Genomic DNA, 18,788 nt, shown 5'->3' on the forward strand with positions numbered 1-18,788 from the left:
CTCCTGCCTCAGCCTCCTGAGTAGCTGGGATTACAGGCTTGTGCCACCATGCCTGGCTAATTTTTGTGTTTTTAGTAGAGACGGGGTTTCACCGTGTTGGCCAGGCTGGTCTCAAATTCCTGACCTCAGCTGATCGGCCTGCCTTGGCCTCTCAAAGTGCTGGGATTACAAGTGAGCCACTGCGACTGGTCTCAATCAAATACATTCAAATACATTTAAGAAATACAGGCCGGGTGCGGTGGCTCATGCCTGTAATCCCAGCACTTTGGGAGGCTGAGGTGGGCGGATCATCTGAGGTCAGGAGTTTGAGACCAGCCTGGCCAACATGGTGAGACTCTGTCTTTACTAAAAAAATAACAAAAATTAGCCAGGCACAGTGGCACACGCCGGTAATCCCAGCTACTCAGGAGGCTGAAGAAGGAGAATCACTTGAACTCAGGCGGCAGAGGTTGCAGTGAGTCGAGATCATGCCACTGCACTCCAGCCTGGGCAACAGTGTCAAAAAAAAAAAAAAAGCTGGGCACGGTGGCTCATGTCTGTAATCCCAGTACTTTGGGAGGCCGAGGCGGGCAGATCCCTTGAGGTCAGGAGTTCAAGACCAACCTGACCAACATGTTGAAATTCTGTCTCTACTAAAAGTATAAAAATTAGCTGGATGTGGTGGCGCATGCCTGTAATCCTAGCTGCTTAGGAGGCTGAGGCAAGAGAATTGCTTGAACCTGGGAGGCAGAGGTTGCAGTGAGCTGAAGTCCTGCCACTGCATTCCAGCCTGGGCGACACAGTGAGACTCTTTCTCAAAAAAAAAAAAAAAAAAAAAGAGGAGTAGTGAACTGTGGGAAGGATTCAATTCAATCTGGTTCAATTCATCAACTATTGAGTACCTATTATGTGCCCGATCCTGTTCCAGAACTTTGGGATATACCAGTGTGAAAGGAAAATGAATCCTGGGGCCCCCAAATCACTAAACTAAAGAAAAAGTCAAGCTGGGAACTGCTTAGGGCAAACCTGCCTCCCATTCTACTCAAAGTTATCCCTCTGCTCACCGAGATAAATGCATAGCTGGGGCTGGGTATGGTGGCTCATGCCTGTAATCCCATCACTTTGGGAGGCCGAGGCAGGCAGATCACGAGGTCAGGAGATCGAGACCATCCTGGTCAACATGATGACACCCCGTCTCTACTAAAAATACAAAAATTAGCTGGGCGTGGTGGCACACGCCTGTAGTCCCAGCTACTCGGGAGGCTGAGGCAGGAGAATCGCTTGAACCCGGGAAACGGAGGTTGCAGTGAGCCAAGATCACGCCACTGCACTCCAGCTGGGTGACAGAGCGAAACTCTGTCTTAAAAAAAAAGCATATCTGATTGCCTGCTTTGGAAAGGCTAATCAGAAACTGAAAAGATTGCAGCAGTTTGTCTCTCACCTACCTGTGACCTGGAAGCCCTCTCTGTGCTTGAGTTGTCTCACCTTTCGGGACTAAACCAATGTACATCTTACATATATCGATTGAGGTCTTATGTCTCCCTAAAATGTATGAAACCAAGCTGTTCCCTAACTACCTTGGATACATGTCATCAAGATCTCCTGAAGCTGTATCACAGGTGTGTGCTCTCAACCTTGGCAAAATAAACTTTTTTTTTTTTTTTAGATGGAGTCTCACTCTGTCGTGCCCAGGCTGGTGTGCAGTGGTGCGATCGTGGCTCACTGCAACCTCTGCCTCCCAGGTTCAAGTGATTCTTCTGCCTCAGCCTCCTGAGTAGCTGGGATTATAGGCATGCGTCACCACGCCCGACTAATTTTTTGTATTTTTAGTAGAAATGGGGTTTCACCATGTTGGCCAGGCTGGTCTCGAACTTGTGACCTCAGATGATCCACCTGCCTTGCCTGGCCAAACTGCTTACTTTTGTATTGTGTTACCTGATTTATTGACTAAAATAGTTATTGCAACAGAGGCTACTCTTGGTTGTTTTCTTTTTTCTTTTCTTTCTTTTTTTTGAGATGGAATCTCACTCTGTCACCCAGGCTGGAGTCCAGTGGCCCGATCTCGGCTCACCGCAACCTCCGCCTCCCGACTCACTGCAACCTCCACCTCCCAGGTTCAAGTGATTCTCCTGTGTCAGCCTCCAGAGTAGCTGGGATTACAGGCACCTGCCACCACTCCTGGCTAATTTTTGTATTTTTAGTAGGGACAGGGTTTCACCATGTTGGCCAGGCTGGTTTCGAACTCCTGACTTCAGGTGATCCACCCACCTCGGCCTCCAAAAGTGTTGGGATTACAGGTGTGAGTCACCGTGCTGGGCCAAAAACAATTTTTAAAAATTAAGTTTATTACATCTGTGTATTTTTCTGTATGTGCTTTTAAAGTCCTTGTGACACTGAGTTACAGGGCTTTGATTCTTGGGTCTCAAAAGGACACCAAATTCTGCTAAATCTTAAAAACTGACATCAATTAAAGCCTCATCTTCAGGCCCAGTAGAAGATGTCAATCAAAATAAACTGTATTGCTGAGACAAACGGCCACAAATTAAAGCTATTCAACTGCTCAAGGCCCAGAGACTATCGCAGAAGGCATGTGAGATGGTAAGGATTGATTTTGTGAAATAAAATAAATTCAGTTTCTCTATAAATTAACCATTAATGTCAAAGGCACACTGATGCAAGATCAGCCATATGGGCCCTTGTGTCTGATTAACAACATTTTCTTGGAGCATTAACTGACTTCTTAATAAAGGTCGTAAAGGTTATACAAAAGTTATGGAAGTTATATCTTATGGTCAAGATTAAAATGTCCTAGCCTGAGTAGCTAGGATTACAGGCACCCACCACAACACCCGGCTAATTTTTGTATTTTTAGTAGAGATGGGGTTTCACCATGTTGGCCAGGATGGTCTTGAACTCCTGACTTCTAGTGATCCATCAACCACAGCCTCCCAAAGTGCTGGGATTATAGGCATGAGTCACTGCTCCCGTCCTCTGCTCTTTTTTTTTTTTTTTTTTTCCTTTGGGACGGAATCTCACTCTATTGCCCAGACTGGAGGGCAGGGCGCAATCTCGGCTCACTGCAACCTCTGCCTCCTGGGCTCAAGCGATTTTGTGCCTCAGACTCCTGAGTAGCTGGGATTACAGGGGAGTGCCGCCATGCCCGGCTAATTTTTTTTTTCTTTTTTTTGAGATGGAGTTTCACTCTTGTTGCCCAGGCTGGAGTGCAATGGCACGATCTCAGCTCACTGCAATTGCCGCCTCCTGGGTTCAAGGGATTCTGTCTCCTCAGTCCCCAGAGTAGTTGGGATTACAGGCGCCCGCCACCATGCTCAGCTAATTTTTGTATTTTTTTTTTTTTAAGTCGAGATGCGGTTTCACCATGTTGGACAGGCTGGTCTTGAACTTCTGACCTCAGGTGATCCACTCACCTTGGCCTCCCAATCTGCTAGGATTACAGGCATGAGCCACCACTCCTGGGACATTTTTTATTTTTATATTTTTTGAGATGGAGTCTTGCTCTGTTGCCTAGGCTGGAGTGCAGTGGCAGGATCTTGGCTCATTGCAACCTCTGCCTCCTGGGTTCAAGTGATTCTCCTGCTTCACCCTCCCGAGTAGGTGGGAGTACAGGCGTGCGCCACCATGCCTGGCTAAATTTTTTTTGGATTTTTAGTAGAGACAGGGTTTTACCATGTTGGCCAGGCTGGTCTCGAACTCCTGACCTCAGGTGATCCACCTGCCTTGGCCTCTGCTGGGATTACAGACATGAGCCACTGCGCCCGACCTCTGCACATTTTTTATTGTTATTTTCAGACAGCATATTGCTCTGTTGCCCAGGCTGAAGTGCAGTAGTGCGATCACAGCTCACTGTAGCGTCCAACTCCTGGGTTCAAGTGATGTTCCCACCTCAGCCTCCTGAGTAAATGGGACCACAAATGTGTGCCACTATAGCTATTTTTTTTTCTTTTGAGATGGAATTTTACTCTTGTTGGCCAAGCTGGAGTGCAATGGCGCGATCTCAGCTCACTGCAACCTTTGCCTCCCACGTTCAAGCAATTCTCCTGCCTCAGCCTCCCGAGTAGCTGGGATTACAGGCACATGCCACCATGCCTGGCTAAGTTTTTGTATTTTTAGTAGAAACGGGGTTTCACCATGTTAGCCAAGCTGGTCTCGAACTCCTGACCTCAGGTGATCTGCCTGCCTCGGCCTCTCCGAGTGCTGGGATTACAGACGTGAGCCACTTCGCCTGGCCTGTCCATGGCTAATTTTAAAAAAATCTTTTGTAGAGACAGGATCACACTATGTTGCCCAGGCTGGTCCTCCCACCTTGCCCTCCCAAAGTGCTGGAGTGCTGGGATTATAAGGGTGAACAACGACACCTGGCCCCCTGCAAATGTTATACCTCTCTGGAGGAGACAGATCCCAAGTCCACACCTCTCCTCCCCTCAGTACTACCTCCTGGCCCTCCCCTCTAACACACACACACACACACACACACACACACACACACACACACACAGACACACGCCAGACACAATGGCTGGGTGGGGCTGAGGAACTGGCTTCCTCCGCAGAGATCTCAATCTGGGCCCTGAGCTCCGGCCCCAGAATCACAGGAACAGACATTTGGAGACCTCAGCCCCGCATTCCTTGCTCCAAGGGGCAGCCAGGACACGCTGAAAATAGCAACTGATTCCAAAAAGATAAAGGTAAATTCATGGGGACCTCCTGCAGAGTTAGGGAGGGAGGCCTGCGGGAGGGTCCCTCGGGGTGAAAGAGGGGTTGGCGCACACCCGGCTGAAGAGACAGGTGGTGGTGCGAGTCCTGGGAAAGATGGTGAGACTCGCCGTGGAGGGACGCATGTAGCATCCCTTAGCTGAGACAGAGGCGTCCAGTTACCCATGCTCTGTGCCATTGCGGTCTTATCCTCATCCCCACCCCTGTCCACCTCACTCCTGTGAGCCCCCATCTACACAGCTGTTCAGGTAGAACCTGCACACACATTTTCCATGCCTGAATTTCAGCTTTTCTCCAGAGCCCATTAACCTCTGAGACCCTGGATACCTCTGTCTCCTGGGGCCCCGTGTGATGTGCGCATGTGGAGCGTGGTGTGGTTTGTTGGGGGGGGGGGTGTCCGGTTGGGAGGCGGATCTGATTCCTGTTTCCTGCCCCTACTCACTCAGCCCTGGGAGGTGACTGAGAGTGGAGGGGATTCAAGGGTGAGTGTTTGGGGTCCGAGTACCTGGATTCCTGAGTGGGGGGTAGGGAAGGAAGTAAATGCAGGTACCCGAGAGGGGGTGGGATCCCTGAGGGATAGGGGCTGGGGAGGAGCTGGCCAGTGGTCAAGACCACTGTGTGGGTCACTTTGCTAAGTGACTTTCTGCCAGAACACAGAGGCCACTGAGCTGCAAGACCCATCATTTACAACCCCCTTGTTCCCCCTCATCATTTCTCAAGGACCCAATCCGAGGCCTGGAGGGGTCTGATTCTCCTGCTGACCCCTGAAGGGAGTTTGGGGGTTCCCCTGCTTCCCAGCCTGGACCCTGCAGCCTTCTTGGGATTCTAGCCTCCTTCCTCGAGGGAGGAAGAGAAACCCAGGCCACAGCGCCCTGGCCTGTCTGGTCCTCTCTTCAGCTGGCTCTCCCAGCCGCCTCCCCAGGCCCCCCGGCAAGACTCATGCCTGTGCTGGGCTTCTCTCTGTGACCAGACCCAAGGGCAGGCGGGGACGATCAGACGCAGGACAGGAGAGACTGAGCCAGGGCCTCCTCATCTCCGGGGGTCAGAGGCTCCAGGAATCTTGATGGCAGGAAAAGGAGACTAAAAATAATCCGGAAAGGGAGAGTCCGGAGAGAGGAACTGGGAAATGGGGGGCGGAGGGCCGGTGGAGCAGGGAAACAGTGATGCATGCCTCGCAGCCCAGGCCCGGCGGACAGGCGCGCCCACGGCACCCAGACCCAGACAGCACAGAACACACATCGCACACCCACCCTGCCACCGCTATCTCAGACACTCACACTGAGAACTTCCTCACGGGCCACACGCCACACACTGTCCACTGCACTCTCCCCCTGCACACCCACCCGGCAAGCACAGAACTCGCACAATACACCGTGCCACTCCCCTACCACAACCACACACAAACCTCCACAACACACCCCACGGACACGTGGTTCAGTAGGCAGACACAGAGTGGTTGTACTAGCAAAGGGGATCCCCCGTATTGAGTTTTATGGATTCTCTGAAACCGCCACACCAGCTTTCCCTCCTGACTTCAAAATCCTGCCTTCCAGTGGCCTCAGTTTATCCACCCTGCGGGGCACTAAGGGTCTTTCTGTTTCCCTCCCTCCTCCTCAGGGAATGACTCCAGCAGAGCACCCCACTCCTTTGAAGACCACAGAGGAAGATGTCAGCCCAGTCCCTTCCTGCAGCAACACCCCCCACGCAGAAGCCCCCTCGGATCATCCGCCCCCGCCCTCCTTCTCGTTCCAGGGCTGCCCAGTCCTCAGGGCCTCCCCACAACAGCTCCTCTCCACAAGAACTTCCCCGAACCTCCAATGAGGCACCAACCCCAATGTGCACCTCCATCTTCTGGGAGCCCCCAGCTGCATCCCTCAAGCCCCCTGCTCTTTTGCCCTCCTCAGCTTCTAGAACCAGCCTCGACTCCCAGACTTCCCCAGAGTCACCTTCCAGCACCCCCACACCTAGTCCAGTGTCCCGGCGCTCCGCCTCCCCAGAACCTGCTCCCCGGTCTCCAGTCCCCCCACCCAAGCCTTCTGGGTCACCCCGCACGCCTCTGCTCCCCATGGCCGGGGTCCTGGCTCAGAATGGCTCTGCCTCAGCCCCTGGCACTGTGCGGAGGCTGGCTGGCAGGTTTGAAGGGGGTGCTGAAGGCCGGGCTCAGGATGCAGATGCCCCGGAGCCAGGTCTCCAAGCGAGAGCAGATGTGAATGGGGAGAGAGAAGCTCCCCTCCCCGGGAGTGGGTCCCAGGAGAACGGTGCTCCAGGTGAGTGTCGGGGGGTGGCGCTGGGTGACCTCAATCCACCCATCTTCTTCGTTTTCAGTGCTAACAACTTTCAGGGGCTACCTTTTCAAAAATGGATTTAATGTTTGGGATATCTGGTTTCAGTATGTCAGGATTTGAAGGGAGTCAGGGTGGAGGAGATCTACAGATGCCTCAACCTTGGTGTTGCAGTTGCTGGGCAGGTTAAAGATGGAGATGGTCTATGGTCTCAGGGGTGGGGCTGGGCCCCAGGGGCTTTCTCCTTAGGATATCCATCTCCCACAGATGCTGGCCTGGCCTGCCCTCCCTGCTGCCCCTGTGTCTGCCACACCACCCGACCTGGCCTGGAGCTCAGATGGGTGCCTGTGGGGGGCTATGAGGAGGTCCCCAGGGTCCCCCGTCGGGCCTCCCCGCTGCGGACCTCTCGCTCCCGCCCCAACCCTCCAAGCATTGGTCACCCTGCTGTTGTCCTCACATCCTACCGCTCCACTGCCGAGCGCAAACTCCTGCCACCCCTCAAGCCTCCCAAACCAACTCGTGGCAGGCAGGACGTCACCATTTTCGGGGACCCCCCACAGCCAGATCTTGATCTGCCTTCTGAAGATGGAATCCAAACAGGTGCAGGGCCTGGGGGAGTGGACCTCTGGGCTGTGAGGGGACAAGAGAGGGGCAGGGGGGACTAAAACCCCAACAAACTACAATCCCCAACAGGCCCTGGGTTCTTTGCTTCCCTACCAGCTGCTGCTCTGGTGCTGATGAGAGTTGCAGTTTTTATAGTAACTGTTTCCGCTGAGGCTGGAGTTGGGAGTCCTGGGCTAGGGATCCTGGAGTTTTTTTCTCTTCACTCTGGCTTCTCTCTCCAGGGGACAGTCCTGATGAAGCTCCTCGGAACGCTCCTCCAGCAACTGTGGAGGGGAGGTACCGAACACCCCCACCCCTATTCCCTGGTTCTCTCCCCACCATGCTTCTACCTGAGGGCAGACTAACCTTCAGCTCCAGCTAAATCCCACCTGCACAAAGGTGAGGGGACAAGGGCCAGGGCTCTAGAGATAAGCAGCCGTTGTTTCAAATCCCAGCTCTGGCCCTTATCAATTCTGTGATCTTATACAAGGCCAGGCACGGTGGCTCATGTCTGTAATCCCAGCCCTTTGGGAGGCCGAGGTGGGAGGATCACCTGAGGTTAGGAGTTCAAGATCAGCCTGGCTAACATGGTGAAACCCCGTCTCTACTAAAAATACAAAAATCAGCTGGGCGTCATATCGGGCGCCTGTAATCCCAGCTACTCAGGAGGCTGAGGCAGGAAAATCGCTTGAACCCAGGAGGCGGAGGTTGCAAGGAGCCAAGATCACACCACTGCACTCCAGCCTGGGCGACAAGAGAGAAACTCTGTCTCAAAAAAAAAAATAAATAAAAAAAAAAAGAAGAAGGTCTTTAGCCTTCGTGGGTCTCAGTGTCCTCATCTATGAAATGAGGCTAAGCATAGAAACCACTTAATGGAATCATGGGGATATGATATTGTAAAGAGCCGGGCCCAGAGTAAGTGTACCACTTTAACTCCCTTCCCTCACCTTGAGCTTCTATTGTAATTATTGTCTGAAAATCTATTTGGCAATCATGACCATCTTCTATGCTATTCAGGCTTGTTAATTATCTTAGATTCACCATTGTTATCAGAAATGGGGGTGTGGTGGTGCCGATGACCAGAGCAGGGGAGATAAGGGGCTACACGTGCTGGTGGGAGGTGTGAGAGTGTAGTCCACCACGTTGAGCTTCCTTGACACACAAATAGGGCATTCCAGACAATGGTTGCTACGTGAGAGGGCTGAGAAGGAGACTCAGAAGTCTCTGGTGTACAATCGATGAGATAGGAATGGGGCCCACTTAGTTCAGGGGCTCCTCTCTAGAAGGCACATAAAAAGATCTGGAATTTGGGCCGGGCAAAGTAGCTCACGCCTGTAATCCTGACACTTTGCAAGGCCGAGGTGGCAGGATTGCTTGAGGCCAGGAGTTTAAGACCAGCCTGGGCAACATAGCGAGACCTTGTCTTTCCCCTTCAAACAAAACAAAAAGCCTGAGGTTTGACGTAGGGAGCCGTCAGGATCCCCACACCCAACCTGCATGTGGGTTGCCCTGTCCAGCATGGGAACAACAAGCACCCTGCGGCGGGCAGTAGTCGTGGCCCTGGGGACTCCCTTCCCTTTTTTTCTCCACAGGGAAGAGGAGGGGCTAGAGGTGCTGAAGGAGCAGAACTGGGAGCTGCCCCTGCAGGATGGTGAGGGCCTCTGGACCTGAGGGTCCCTGCTGTGACCATCAAGCAGTGGGGGAAGGGTTTGGGGGCCCTGGGCTTCCCTGAAGTGCTATGTTTGCCCTCTAGAACCTCTGTACCAGACCTACCGAGCAGCCGTGCTGTCAGAGGAGCTGTGGGGGGTGGGTGAGGATGGGAGTCCTTCTCCAGCAAATGCTGGAGATGCGCCCACTTTCCCACGACCCCCTGGACCTCGCAACACCCTGTGGCAGGAGCTTCCGGCTGTGCAAACAAGCGGCCTTCTGGATACCCTCAGCCCCCAGGAGAGGCGCATGCAGGAGGTGGGAGCTGGAGGTGGGAGACGGGAGGAGGGTGCTGGGGTTGGGCGGGCTGCATGGGTCAGACCTAGGGGAGGAGGGCCCAGGGTCCTGGCTTCCCACGACTGCCTGCTCTTCTTTCTAGAGTCTTTTCGAGGTGGTAACGTCCGAGGCTTCCTATCTGCGCTCCCTGCGGCTGCTGACCGACACCTTCGTGCTGAGCCAGGCACTCCGGGACACGCTCACCCCCCGTGATCACCACACACTCTTCTCCAATGTGCAGCGAGTCCAGGGAGTCAGCGAACGGTCAGTGGCTTCCTGTACTTCCAGGGAACCTGCCCTTAGGCTGCTGGGCACGCCCTTTCCTCTCTCCCGGGCCCAGGTCCTTCCTTCTACTGACCCAGTTGGTTCCCAGCCCTTCTCTCAAGAACCCGGGAGACCTGGCTCTCTGCCCCGCCCCATTGCTTGCTTCCCCAATTCCTTCAGGTTTCTAGCAACGCTCCTGTCCCGTGTACGCTCTTCCCCCCACATCAGCGACCTGTGTGATGTGGTGCATGCCCACGCTGTGGGGCCTTTCTCGGTGTATGTGGATTATGTGCGGAACCAACAGTATCAGGAGGAGACCTACAGCCGCCTCATGTGAGTGTCCCAGGGGTGTGGAGGAAGCTGGAGAGAGGGGTGGGGTCGACGCCACAGCAGGCTGGGGCACCAGGGCCTCTAGGCAGCCGCTAACCACTCTTGCTTCTGCAGGGACACCAACGTGCGCTTCTCCGCCGAGCTGCGCCGGCTGCAGAGCCTCCCTAAGTGTGAGCGGCTCCCGCTGCCGTCCTTCCTGCTACTGCCCTTCCAGCGCATCACCCGGCTCCGCATGCTACTGCAGGTATCCGTCTGGCTGCGGCAGTTTCTGCCACACCAACCCCATCGGAGAACTCTCCTGAGGACTTCTTGGCCCTCCAGTTATCACCACGCACTACTCCACCTTAAACATAAAATCCCCCAAATCATAACTACGAATCTGGGTGTCTCAGCCTAGGATCCACCACGCCCTGCCTTAGGGGCCCTGTGTGCTGTTTCCCTTACCTGGACTGCCTCCAGGTCCAGGTGCAGGGAAAGGGCCTCTGGCTGGAGACAGGCGTTCCACACCTAGCTCTGCCACTGACTGTCTGAGTGACCTTGGGCAAGTCCCTTCTGCTTGCTGGGTCTCAGGGGGGAGTGTGTGAGTCGTTTTTGAGGTTGTCTCTGGCTGTATTCTTCTACCCACACGCCTTCCCAACTGGGATGATATCACCCCCAAGGGGGCAAAAATTGGTTCTTTGGAGGTGAAAATAATCTTAGTTATTCCAACAGTTGTACTCCATTAAGCTTTAGTGCATAAACAAAGTTCTAGTAGATCTGTAGAATTAAACTTTCATGGTGAGGGGGATGTTTAGGGAAAATTATCTTAAAAAAGCATCCTAGTGGAGTGATAATGGGAAAAAAAAGTTTGAGACACTCTTCTCCTCCTCCTTCTTCTTTTCTTTTTTTTTTGAGATGGAGTCTTGCTCTGTCACCCAGGCTGGAGTGTAGTGGCATCATCTCGGCTCACTGCAAGCTCCGCTTCCCGGGTTCACACCATTCTCCTGCCTCAGCCTCCTGAGTAGCTGGGACTACAGGCGTCTGCCACCACACCCGGCTAATTTTTTGTATTTTTAGTAGAGACGGGGTTTCACGGTGTTAGCCAGGATGGTCTCCATCTCCTGACCTCGTGATCTGCCCACCTCGGCCTCCCAAAGTGCTGGGATTACAGGCATGAGCCACTGCTCCCAGCTGACATGCTCTCTTCTATTGCAAAGTAGAGACTCCTTTCTTTTTTTTCCTTTTTTTTTTTTTTTGAGATGGAGTCTGGCTCTGTTCACCAGGCTGGAGTGCAGTGGCGTGATCTTGGCTCACTGCAAGCTCCGCCTCCTGGGTTCATGCCATTCTCCTGCCTCAGCCTCCCGAGTAGCTGGGACTACAGGCGCCCGCCACCGCACCCGGCTAATTTTTTGTATTTTCAGTAGAGACGGGGTTTCACCGTGGTCTCGATCTCCTGACCTTGTGATCTGCCCGCCTCGGCCTCCCAAAGTGCTGGGATTACAGGCGTGAGCCACCGCGCCCGGCCATAGAGACTCCTTTCTAACCAGGTCACCCAATATGGGGATCTTTAGAGCAGTGGCACAATCACAGCTCACTGCAGCCTCAAATTCCTGGGCTCAAGGGATCCTCATGCCTCAGCCTGGGACCACAATGCCACCATGCCCTACTATTTATTAATTTTTATTTTTATAGAGACAGGGTCTCACTACGTTGGCTAGGCTGGTCTTGAACTCCTGGCCTCAAGCAGTCCTCCTATCTCAGCTTCTCAAAGCTCCGGCCTTATAGGCGTGAGACACTGAGCCCAGCGAATGGGGGAATCTTTATGTGAAGAGTTCCCAACTAGATTTTAGTGTCTTTATGATCTTATTCAGCTTTATCTATGCCCAGTGTAGACAACACAATAATAATAATGATACTAATCATAATAGCTCAACAGCTATTGAGCTTTCTAGGAATGGTTCTAAGTGCTATACACCTGTGTAACCTTACCCACAACTGTGTGAGGGTAGGAACTATTATTTGTCCTACTTTAGAGATGAGAAAGCTAAGGTACAGGTCACATAACTTGTCCCAGGTCATATAGAAATAATTGATGGAGAAAAAATTGTAATTAAGCACTCTTAGTTACTCTGCTATATTGCCTGCACTAACAGTTTTGGTTAATAATTATTAAAATAATAGGAACCTTCGGGCCGGGCGCAGTGGCTCACGCCTGTAATCCCAGCACTTTGGGAGGCTGAGGCGGGTGGATCATCTGAGGTCAGGAGTTCAAGACCAGCCTGGCCAACATGGTGAAACCCCATCTCTACTAAAAATACAAAAAATTAGCCGGGCGTGGTGGCGCATGTCTGTAATCCCAGCTACTTGGGAGGCTGAGGCAGGAGAATCACTTGAACCTGGGAGGCAGAAGTTGCAGTGAACCGAGATCGCGCCATTGCACTCCAGCCTGGGTGATAGATCCAGACTCTGAAAAAAAAAAAAAAAAAATAGGAACCTTCTTTTCAACATTTAATATGTACCAAGAACTATGCTAAGCACTTTACATAGATTACCTTCTTGAATCCTCAAAACAATGCTATTGATATGCTAGGTGGATATTAGCCCCATTTTACAGATGGGGAAGCTGAGGCTCAGAGAGGTAACAGGACTTGCTTAGGGTTCTGCAGATGGTGAATGATGAGGTCTGTCAGCCTTGTTGAAATTGGCCAAAGCAGGCAGGGTCCTCTGAGCTGTGGCCCCTCTGAATCCCAGGGCCACAGAGCAGGGGGCCCAGTCACCCTTCCTCCTTGTCCCCAGAATATCCTGCGCCAGACAGAAGAGGGGTCCAGCCGTCAGGAGAATGCCCAGAAGGCCCTGGGTGCTGTCAGCAAGGTGGGCAGGAGGGACACTGAAGTAGGGGGAGGTGACAAGGTGGTAGAGAGAAATGGTAGGGAGTAGGGACCTGGCCGCTGGGGGCGGGTAACACAGATCCCCTTACCTAGATCATCGAGCGTTGCAGCGCTGAAGTGGGGCGCATGAAGCAGACTGAAGAGCTGATCCGGCTCACCCAAAGGCTGCGCTTCCATAAAGTCAAGGTACATCCCTGCCCAGGCTCCCCATCTTGCCCTGCCCCACGGTACTGCTGCTGCTGCTGCTGCTGCTGCTAGAACCTCCTCTGCCTCTGCTTCCTCCCAGGCCCTGCCCCTAGTCTCCTGGTCACGGCGCCTGGAGTTCCAGGGAGAGCTGACCGAGTTAGGGTGCCGGAGGGGGGGCGTGCTCTTTGCCTCGCGCCCCCGCTTCACCCCTCTTTGCCTACTGCTCTTCAGCGACCTGCTGCTCATCACTCAGCCTAAGAGGTGAGTCCTAGGGAAGGAAGGAGCCCAGTCTGGCGTGGGCAGGAGGGGTCCAGCGGGACCCCTGCTGTCCTTCTGAACGACCTCATCCCTGGGCAGTGGGCAGCGGCTACAGGTTCTGGACTATGCCCATCGCTCCCTGGTCCAGGCCCAGCAGGTTCCGGATCCATCTGGACCCCCTACCTTCCGCCTCTCCCTTCTCAGCAACCACCAGGGTCGCCCCACCCACCGGCTACTCCAAGCTTCTTCCCTGTGAGTTGTGTTTCCTTCGGAAAACACCCTTGGGACGCTTATCTGACCTCTCAGAGCTCCTCCGACTTCCCCAGTCTCTCTCTTCTGTGGCTCCTGCCTCAGCCCCAGAGGATCTCTTGGGCCATCTGTGACACTTCCCAATGTCCCCACCAGATCAGACATGCAGCGCTGGCTAGGAGCCTTCCCGACCCCAGGCCCCCTTCCCTGCTCCCCAGACACCATCTATGAGGACTGTGGTGAGTATCCCCCTAGAGGGGAGGAGGGAAGAAAAAATGAGTCTTAGAGGAATATGGGGGAGAAGCTAAACAGAATCACTTTAATGTCACCCACCCCCAACCAGACTGTTCCCAGGAACTGTGTTCAGAGCCATCTATACCTTCCAAAACTGAAGGACGGAGTCTGGAGTCCAGGGCTGCCCCCAAACACCTGCACAAGACCCCTGAAGGTGAGACCGTCTTTCATTTATTTATTTTGTATTTATTATTATTATTTGAGACAGATTCTCATTCTGTCAGCCAGGCTAGAGTGCAGTGGTGTGAGCTCGGCTCACTGCAACCTCCACCTCCCGGGTTCAAAGGATTCTCCTGCCTCAACCTCCCAAGTAGCTGGAATTACAGGCACCCGCCACCAAGCCTGGCTAATTTTTGTATTTTTGGTAGAGATGGGATTTCACCACGTTGGCCAGGCTGGTCTCGAACTCCTGACCTCAGGTGATCCGTCTGCTTTCACCTTCCAAGGTGCTGGGATTATAGGCATGAGCCTCCGGTGCCCGGCCTTATTTCTTTCTTTTTTTTTAAATGGAGGTGGGGGTCTCACTATGTTGCTCAGGCTGGTCTTGAACTCCTGGGCTCAAGTGATCCTCCTGCCTCAGCCTCTCAAAGTGCTGTGATTACAGGCATGAGCCACTGCGCCTGGCCGTGTTTCATTTATTCATTCAGTAAATATTTATTAAGCACCTACGGAGTGCCACTCACTGTTCTAGGGACTGTGAATCAAACGTATCAATCACACTTCCTTCCTTGCTGGAGCCATGTTCTAGCAGGGGAGGCAGACGATAAAGAATGAGCAAAATAGATAAGTAAATTATAAAGTACATGTGAAGGTGAGGAGTGTTATGGGGGAAAAAAAAAGTGAGCAGAGCAAAGAAGGTCAGGAGTTCCAGGGTTGGGCAGCATGAAATTTTCAATAGGGAGGCCAAGGTGGACCTCACTGAGAAGGCAGCATGAAGCTTGATGGAGCTAATTTAGGCCCATGGTGTCTGGGGGAAGAATGTCCTAGCTGGAGGCAGCAGGCAGTGCAAAGGCCCTGTGGTTGGTGTGTGACTGAGGAACTGTAAGGAGGCCAGTGTGGCCAGCAGGAGAGAGAAAGGGGGAGAAGCAAATGAGGTCACAAAAGTGGCAGGGACGGGATCACGCAGGACCTGACAGGCCCCTGCAAGGACTCCACCTCTTACTCCAAGTGACATGAGCAGCCACTGCAGGGCTTGACAGAGGAACAGCCCAGACCCTCTCCAAGCTGCTGTCACCTCCACTTCTGATACCCTTTCTACTGATGCTCCAGGCTTGTCCATGAATTCCCACACCTACAATGACCCCAAGGGCCTGAGAACCCACGAGGCCCCCTTTCCCTCTTCACCTGCTTCCTGTCCCCACCTCACTGGATCCCCTGTCTCTCTTCCCCCAGGTTGGCTGAAGGGGCTTCCTGGGGCCTTCCCTGCCCAACTGGTGTGTGAAGTCACAGGGGAACACGAAAGGAGGAGGCACCTTCGCCAGCACCAGAGGCTTCTCGAGGCTGTTGGGCCTTCTTCAGGCACCCCCAATGCCCCCCCACCCTAATGCAGGCTGAGGAGGGGGCACATGTTGGGAGACACCTACCAGTGGGACACGGAGAGAACAAAGCCCATTCATCCATTGCATTCACTGTCAGTGGAGATACTACCTCTCGTGGCAACCAATAGAGATTGAGCTTCAGGACAGGGCAGCCAATGAAAACGGCCTCCTGAGCCCACAGCAATAAGAATGAATGAGGATGCGTTGAATGTGTGGCCAATGGAGACAGAAGCTTAGTGCAGAGCAGCCAATGGGTACTGAGCTGGCTGAGCCTACGGCCAATGAGTGTTCCTGCTATGCTCAAGGCCAAGGAAGATAAATCTAGGTCATGGCAGTTAAAAAGGGGCCTCATTGGAGATAAAGTCCTAGGATAAAATTGTGAACAGGAATGAGCAGGAAGCCAACCAGCCAAAGAGAATGGTGATCTGGGCCCAAGAGACCAGTAGTCACCCTGACTGGTTCTGCAGCAATGACTGGTCCTGTCTTTTGAGTCCGGGAAATACTAGTTTCTATTCATGGGTGCTTCCTGTGCCCTCTCAAGTCAGTTCTTCTCTTCCAGAAGAATTCAGAGTGTGTGTCTCAGAAAATCTGCATGTGTGCACTTGCATGTGTAGATGTGTGTATATGTATCAGGCAAGGCATTCTGCCGACCGTGGTGTGTGTGTGGATTGTGTTCCTCACCCACAAAGGCTCCATTTCTTCCTTTACCTCTCGTATTTCCTATTCCTATTCCTTGCTCCAAGAAAGATGCGAAGTCTGAGCTCCAGAAGAGACTGTGCTGGGTGTGGCTTGGCACCCAGGGGATGAGAGCCCTGAGCTCTGGGTCTCTTGAAGGCCAGGGTTCCATGGCAGCTGCAGGGCAATGTTATGGAGCAGCCAACAACCTGGCAGAGGAGCCCAAGGGACTGAAGATGGCCAGTAGCTGGGTCCTGAGGCCCCTGAAGTCTGCAGGCCCTTCTCCTTGCCCCAAACACTGGCCTCCATAATTCCTGCCCGCAGATTCCCCAACTTGAAGTATAATCCACTAGCCAGCCTCAGCCTTGAGCTTTGGAACCACATTAGATCCTGCATCTGGGTGAAGACACGGGAGCTGTGGATCACAGGCCAGCCAGTGAACCTCCTGGGCTTTTTTGCCTTTGTCCTGATACTCTCACGGAAACACTGGGCCAAACAGTGGGGAGAGATCGGAGAGCGGGTGTGGCTGCCCAACCCTATCCAGAGTATCTGTTTCCAGATGAGCAAATGCCTCGCATGATACCAGAGGAGGTGAGGGACAGAGACAGCAAGGCGGACAGTGACTGGCAGGGGGTCCCAGCCCGGAACAAGGCCTCCCCTTCAGCAGAGCAACTTGCCCAGGACCGACGCTGTCACATTGACTGCAGGAGGCACAGGGACTCCGGGAGACTCAGAGGCAGACAGCACTGGCGTTTGGCAGTCCATGACATTGGAGACTCCCCTAGCAGGGTGCCTGACGTGGGGAACCCTCAATAAATAGTGGTGCATTTGTACTGAGGCTCTCTAGGGAAGTGTGTGCTTATAGGAGCAGTGGTCTCCAAGTGTGGTTTCATAAGGGGGATGGGGCTGCTTGGAAAGGGGTCCAGAGCAGGGGTCAATTCTGTTGGGAACCGGAGCTTGAAGGTCATGTGTAAGACCTGAGTGTGTCAGCCCACTCACAGTTCCTGAGGGCTCTGAGGTAGTGGTGGTGGTGGCAATGGTGGTGGGTTTGTAGCAGCTGTGGCTGGGGACTGCTGCAGCCTGGGCAATGCCTGGGGCTCAGGCAGGCGATGAAAATGCAGCAAGAAGAATAAAAAGGGCAATCAGGGCTGGGCACGGTGGCTCGCACCCGTAATCCCAGCACTTTGGGAGGTCGAGGTGGGCGGATCACTTGAACTCAGGAGTTTGAGACCAGCCTGGGAAGTATAATGAAACCCTGTCTCTACAAAAAATACAAAATTTACCCAGGCATAGTGGCATGCACCTATAGTCCCAGCTACTTGGGATGCTGAGGCAAGAGGATAGCTTAAACCCGGGAGGTCGAGGCTGCAATGTGCCATGTTTGCACCACTGCACTCCAGCTTGGGTGACAAAGCAAGACCCTGTCTCAAAAAAAAAAAAAAGGCCGGGCGCGGTGGCTCAAGCCTGTAATCCCAGCACTTTGGGAGGCCGAGACGGGCGGATCACGAGGTCGGGAGATCGAGACCATCCTGGCTAACATGGTGAAACCCTGTCTCTACTAAAAAATACAAAAAACTAGCCGGGTGAGGTGGCGGGCGCCTATAGTCCCAGCTACTCGAGAGTCTGAGGCAGGAGAATGGCGTAAACCCAGGAGGCAGAGCTTGCAGTGAGCTGAGATCCGGCCACAGTACTCCAGCCCGGGCAACAGAGCGAGACTCTGTCTCAAAAAAAAAAAAAAAAGGCAGCAATAAAGGCCCTTTACTGACCAGCCAATCATCTCTGTGTTTAATTCAATTATACCTATTTATTGAGTGCCTTCAATGTGCCAGGCATTGTTCTAGGATCTGGGCATACAGACATGAAAAAGACAAGGTCCTTGCCCTCAGGAAACCTTCATCCTGAGGGTGAGAGGTGACAGGGACAGTTACCATGTCAACAAATTAATAAATAAGATAAGATCAGGCCGGGCCCGGTGGTTCACCCCTGTAATCCCAGCACTTAGGGAGGCTGAGGTGGGTGGATCTCTTGAGGTCAGGAGTTCAAGACCAGCCTGGCCAACATGGTAAAACCCTGTCTCTACTGAAAATACAAAAATTAGGCCGGGTGCAGTGGCTCACGACTGTAATCCCTGCACTTTGGGAGGCCAAGGCGGGCGGATCACCTGAGGTCAGGAGTTTGAGACCAGACTGGCCGACATGGTGAAACCCCGTCTCTACTAAAAATACAAAATTAGCCAGGCGTGGTGGTGAATGCCTGTAATCCCAGTTACTTGGGAAGCTGAGGCAGGAGAATCGCTTGAACCCGGGAGGCAGAGTTTGCGGTGAGCCGAGATGGCACCATTGTACTCCAGCCTGGGCAACAAGAGCGAAACTCCATCTAAAAAACAAAACAATACAAAACACGGCCCCTCCCAAAAAAAAACCAGCAGTAAGATAAAATCAGTAAGCAGTAAGCAGAAAATACAGCAAGGGCTGTGGCATAGAATGTGGTGTGTGTTTTTTTGGGGGGGAGGGTGGTGGCTTTAGGGAAGATCTTGGAAGATATGA

The 18,788-nt window shown here is 53.1% G+C and overlaps 1 protein-coding gene across 2 annotated transcripts; it reads left to right on the forward strand.

Annotated features, from left to right (window-relative positions):
- The first annotated feature begins 2,445 nt into the window (after positions 1–2,445).
- Positions 2,446–17,080, forward strand: ARHGEF15 (Rho guanine nucleotide exchange factor 15). Of its 2 annotated transcripts, XM_026456293.1 has the most exons (17): positions 2,446–2,577; positions 4,551–4,685; positions 6,331–6,980; positions 7,263–7,595; positions 7,841–7,895; positions 9,191–9,249; positions 9,352–9,563; positions 9,685–9,845; positions 10,026–10,178; positions 10,290–10,419; positions 12,951–13,025; positions 13,136–13,228; positions 13,329–13,489; positions 13,586–13,738; positions 13,892–13,974; positions 14,079–14,183; positions 15,422–17,080. In XM_026456293.1, the coding sequence occupies exons 3-17, from the start codon at positions 6,380–6,382 to the stop codon at positions 15,571–15,573; spliced, it is 2,526 nt and encodes an 841-aa protein (XP_026312078.1). In that variant the 5' UTR covers positions 2,446–2,577; positions 4,551–4,685; positions 6,331–6,379; the 3' UTR covers positions 15,574–17,080. The 2 variants fall into 2 exon arrangements, with proteins under 2 accessions (XP_026312078.1, XP_023048918.1); XM_023193150.2 differs by lacking the exons at positions 2,446–2,577; positions 4,551–4,685 and adding an exon at positions 5,154–5,195.
- Positions 17,081–18,788: the final 1,708 nt, after the last annotated feature.

The sequence above is a fragment of the Piliocolobus tephrosceles genome, chromosome 16, assembly GCF_002776525.5.
Source record: "Piliocolobus tephrosceles isolate RC106 chromosome 16, ASM277652v3, whole genome shotgun sequence".
NCBI lineage: Eukaryota > Metazoa > Chordata > Mammalia > Primates > Cercopithecidae > Piliocolobus > Piliocolobus tephrosceles.

Excerpts from the sequence above, each read along its gene's own strand:
- ARHGEF15 (XM_026456293.1), top strand. The coding sequence starts at position 6,380 with ATGTCAGCCCAGTCCCTTCCTGCAGCAACACCCCCCACGCAGAAGCCC. Across the intron at positions 7,896-9,190 it reads CCAGCAACTGTGGAGGGGAG|GGAAGAGGAGGGGCTAGAGG; the intron begins GTACCGAACACC and ends TTTTCTCCACAG. Across the intron at positions 9,564-9,684 it reads AGGAGAGGCGCATGCAGGAG|AGTCTTTTCGAGGTGGTAAC; the intron begins GTGGGAGCTGGA and ends TCTTCTTTCTAG.